The sequence below is a fragment of the Coffea arabica genome, unplaced genomic scaffold, assembly GCF_036785885.1.
Source record: "Coffea arabica cultivar ET-39 unplaced genomic scaffold, Coffea Arabica ET-39 HiFi ptg000092l, whole genome shotgun sequence".
Taxonomy (NCBI): Eukaryota; Viridiplantae; Streptophyta; class Magnoliopsida; order Gentianales; family Rubiaceae; genus Coffea; species Coffea arabica.
This window is the reverse complement of record NW_027266234.1, coordinates 34,900-39,602: the sequence shown is the minus strand read 5'-3', so window position 1 is coordinate 39,602 and position 4,703 is coordinate 34,900. Positions and strand designations below refer to the sequence as shown.

The 4,703-nt window shown below is 39.4% G+C and overlaps 1 protein-coding gene across 1 annotated transcript; it reads right to left on the bottom strand.

Annotated features, from left to right (window-relative positions):
• Positions 1-1,032: 1,032 nt before the first annotated feature.
• LOC113719254 (DELLA protein GAI1-like) lies at positions 1,033-3,728 on the bottom strand. Its single transcript, XM_027244420.2, has one exon. It carries the CDS (start codon positions 3,338-3,340, stop codon positions 1,412-1,414), a length of 1,929 nt encoding a protein of 642 aa, XP_027100221.1. The 5' UTR covers positions 3,341-3,728; the 3' UTR covers positions 1,033-1,411.
• Positions 3,729-4,703: the final 975 nt, after the last annotated feature.

The following is a 4,703-nucleotide window of genomic DNA, read 5'->3' as shown; positions in this document are numbered from 1 at the left end:
TCTGCGAGGAATTCAATTGTAAATTTCTTAGCAGGCCAGTCCCTCGATATTGTTAAACATTGGTAGCTGCTGATCACTTATTCTATTCTTCGAATTCATCAAAAAAAACATATAACTTGCAGTAAAAATTCTCTCGTTTTTCCCATAGCACTCCCCTTATGACCTTTTAAGTTTATTTTATGAGTTCGATTGTCTCCCAAGCCAGCTTGCCTACCTTTACTTGCATCTTGAACTAACGTCATTTAAAGCTCCCAACTCTCTTAAAAGGCACACAAAAGGAATAGGATTTCAAGAAGGAGTTGTCATGCTATTAATTAGTCAAATCGTTTAGTATTGCTTACAAGCCAAACTACCATTTAAGCACTTGTTGTAGTACATGCTAATCACCTAGTTGTCTTGAGTCGTCAAAGACGATTGCAAATGATTGTTGCTAAAATACTCGAGATTAATAAGAGTATTAATTGTGCTAGTCATCATGATAACTCACTGAATTTGTGGCACTTTTTGATGTTTTCTATAAGCCCGTCTGGATTGTTATTTTTTGAAATGTACTGTAATAATTTAATTTGATATATATAAAATAAAAACGTAATTGAGAAATGCATTCGTCAAACATATAAAAATTTATTGAGAAAAAAAATAGCAATCCAAACAAGTTTGGCATATTAATTAATCGAGTCCTAGTTGAGACTTGAGAGGGTGGTGCATGTTAAATTCTTGTAAAGAAAATGAAAAATAATCGACACAATGAAGTCAACACTCATGACTCAACAGCAGCTGCAACAAGCCCTTGAGTTCAACAAATTTCAGATTCTTATGAGAATGATTAGGGCTCGAAAGTAAGTTGCCAAGCCATGTGCAAATTATAGACATTCTTTGACAAAAGTGAGCTCTCAAATGCTTTGATGGTCCATGAAAACCAAAAAGTTCCAATCAAACAAGCTTTTTGATAAACCAGCACAAACACACAATTCCACAAATATGCCATTCTGTCATTTACATCACGCCCACAATCAAGAATCCAGAAAGAAAGAAAAGAAAAAGAAGTCCCCTATCTTTTTATTAAGCAAAGCTATATATAACTACACATTGACCCTTTTGAGATTCACCCCCGGAAAGTTACATGATTCCACCCCAAATTAACAAAAAAAAAAAAAAAACCCTAAAAAAATTAAAAATTAAAAACCTAAAACAGATGGATAAAGTAAAAAGAAAATTGAATAATTCAAAAAAAAAAAAAACAAAAAACAAAGGGAGACACACTAGGGAGCGGTGGGTCTCACCTCACTAAGGTACCCAGCTAAGCAGAGACCACTCTTACAATGGTTTGGTAGACCAAAGGCCCAAAACTGAGCTAGTCCCCCCCTGCAAACCCATAACTCACTGACCGAGTCAAGTTTAACTCGGTCGGTTAACTGAGTTTCCAAGCCGAGGTTGCAATTAGAGGCCTTGTATGCCATCCCAACATCAAACACCCATTGTTTTCCTCCACTCTATACCCATTCCCACCAGCAAACAAAGCCAATAACATACTAGCTTGCTTAAAGGCATTGGAACCCAAATGAACCGCCTCGAAACCGGCCGAACCGAACCTGGTTCGCCATTGAGCCAATGTCTCATGCCTCTCAACCCGGTCCACCCCCTCACAAGCCACCACATTACAGATCTGCCTCCCTAAATACACCTCAGACATCACCTTATCTTGATCACTCACAGCCACACCGCCGCCACTACTAGAACCACCATCAACACCTCCGTTACCGCCGCTGCCGCCGCCGCCGCCACTGCCGCAACCCTCCAACGAGTCGAAAAGGGTCGAGTAATAATGCAATGACTCGGTGAACCGGTCCAAGAAAACCGGTCCATTATGATTAGCCTCTTGCTCGACCACGGTTAAGATTTCAGGCTTCAATTCTTTCACAGCTGACAAGACTTTTTCAATAGCCCCTGGCCTAGATAAAAGCTGATGCAATTCAAAGATGGAATTCACTGCAACTGTTTCTCCTTCGCGAATATCAAACATGGATGCGTCAAGATCAGCAAGGGAGTTAGCAACGAAGCCTCTGAACTCAAATTCAACTTTAATGCAATCAGCTAATTGGGCTAATTTCCACCCGACTTCTTGCAAATGATCAGTATTATCATGTGAAGGCGGTCCAATCCCAGTTAGCCTAAAACTAGGAGGACCACCTGGCCTCAAGGCCAAAGCCTGTAACAACGCAGGCCATTGCATACCTTGTTTCATACTAAAATCGATCACATGTACCCGATTTTTGTTAGCAAAAGCCTCCAAGATCGCCTGATTTGCTGTGAAATGGGCAAATTTTATGTAAGGACAAGTCTCATAAAAATGCATTTGCAGCAAATCAGTAAAGGCAGAATCATGAGGGCTGGTTGGATACAATCTATAAATCCTCCTTGCCAATGCTTCAGCAAAATAAGTTGCCACTTTTCTCATTGCCCCTGCTTGAGAAACTGCCAAGAATCCAATATGTTTCACCAAAGCTTCAGCTAATTTCATGTTCTCTTGCTGAATAGCCTCAGCGCAGGCCATCAAAGCATGAACAAGCCTAATCCCATTTTCTTGGGAATCAACAAGAACAACTGGCCTTGTTGACGCAACAGCTCTCGAATTCGTGATGATGGACTCGCTTGGAGTCCCCCAACCGCCCATTTGGGAACTTGGCTTCATTCTCTTACTCGGCGGCTGAACAGAACCAGGAGAAACGGAAACAGGGGACGGCAATTGCTGGATTTGTGGGTAAACCGCCGCCTTTCCAGGGATGGCGGTGAGATCAGAATCGAAAGATGAGTCGTCAAAAATCACCCGATTGGAATTGGGATAATTGTGCAAGGTACGTGCACTATTGCTAGTAGTGTTATTCGAGCTACAATTATCCAACGAGGAAATTGCAGACGAATCAGGGATGGAAGACATATCCGGGTAGAGTTCAGAAATCATAGATCCAAGCCAGGACGAAAGATCTGAGGGATTATAATGAACAGTCTCGGAAACCAGATGGGATAAACTATCATTTTCGGCATTACCAAAAACCTCTTCAAGCTGCTCAATCTTTTGTGCAACTTCAGCCATATCTGATGCCTTGACTTTATAGCCCAAAACAGCCAAAAGCTCATCATCTTGCTGGTCAGACTCATCAACCCACATCTTCCCTTTGCTCTGGCTTCCTCCTCCTGCAGAGCTGCAACTCGCCATGGTACTGTAACAGCTGCCACTTCCCGTTGAACTTCCACCCCCACCTGAATAGCTGCTTTCCTGGACTTGCACTCGTGCTGCTGCTGCTGTTGACTGCTGCAGTTTTGGATGGTTTCTTTTCATCTTCCCTTCTTTTTTTTTTTTTTTGGTTTCTACAAAAAAAAAATGAAAAATGAGAAGGGTTCGGAAGAAGTTTCTTTCTGGTATGTATCAAGATTTGTGGGGGTGAGGAGTATGAGGAAAGAAGAAGGGTCTGAGCATTGGGGATTGGGGGAGAAGTGCTTGGATTTTCAGAATTTCTTAGTTGGGGTTTGAGTTGAGCATGAGAAGATGGGACGAGAAAAGGAGGAAAAATATTGGAAGGGGATTGGGGGCTTAACAATAATAGTGGTACGAACTACGAATAAGAATAGAGGAGAGATGAAAAATGAGTGTGTGAGTGTGTGAGAGAGAAAGAAAGACAGGGGAGGGGTCTCGTCTCGTGAAGAAGGGCGCAAGGACCAAAGAAGCCAGCGCAACAGTGGAACAGGCTAAACCAGATAAGATTTTTACTTACAGGCCCTGCAAAACATATATATTTGATCCTTACACTGGATTGGTTCACTTTTTTACAGCCATATTTACTAGCTAGTATTTAGATAGACTTGGCAATTTAGCCATTTAGGCCAGTTTTTTTTTCCTTTTCTTTTTTTTGGGTAAATAAATTCTAGGCCATCTTTTATATATTTTTAAGAAATTCTATCTTCTCACTGCTTCTTTTAACAATATTTTAAACTATTTTTTCATCGACACACCTTGCATCATAAAAATGCTATAATAAATATAGGAAAAAATTCAAATAATTTTCAAACAGACGGAGTAGTACTGAATTGGATTCGATTCCCTTTTTTTGTTATATTAGCGAATTATTAGTATTAGTTTAGGATCAAACTTAGCATGTTTAGAGCCGAGTTCAGCGTCTTTAAATGCATTCAGGGGGAAATTTCTTCAAATTGAGGTAAGTCTTGGATTGTGAATTTTCGCAGAAAATTTTTTTATCTTTTCACAAACTCATTTTCCAATCACCTTTTCACTTCACATATATCAAATTATTACAGTGCATTTTTTTTAATAAAAATTCCTAAAAATAGCAATCCAAACAGGTAGTAAATTATTTATATTCATATTGATCTGTGCCTACTAATATAAGTTTTGCTTATCTATTTATTTTTTCTTATTTGACTAGAAAGAATAAGAGAATATGCCTACTTGGAATGGTAATAAATTTTCATAGTTTTAGTTTCTACTCTTAAAAAAGCGGGCTATTTTGGGAGTTCTATTAATGGGATTTGGATAATTACCACAGCTGGTACCTTTTCTTTTAGGTAAGACAAATATGGTAACGTGATATGAATTGCAAGAATTAATTGCTGCATGGGAATATAAGCAGGGATGGTATAAAACACAAGATTGCCTACTTAAATTTGTGTACCGGAATTAGTTGAGA

Bases quoted from the DNA above. Each gene is read 5' to 3' on its own strand.
- LOC113719254 (XM_027244420.2), bottom strand. From the start codon at position 3,340: ATGAAAAGAAACCATCCAAAACTGCAGCAGTCAACAGCAGCAGCAGCA.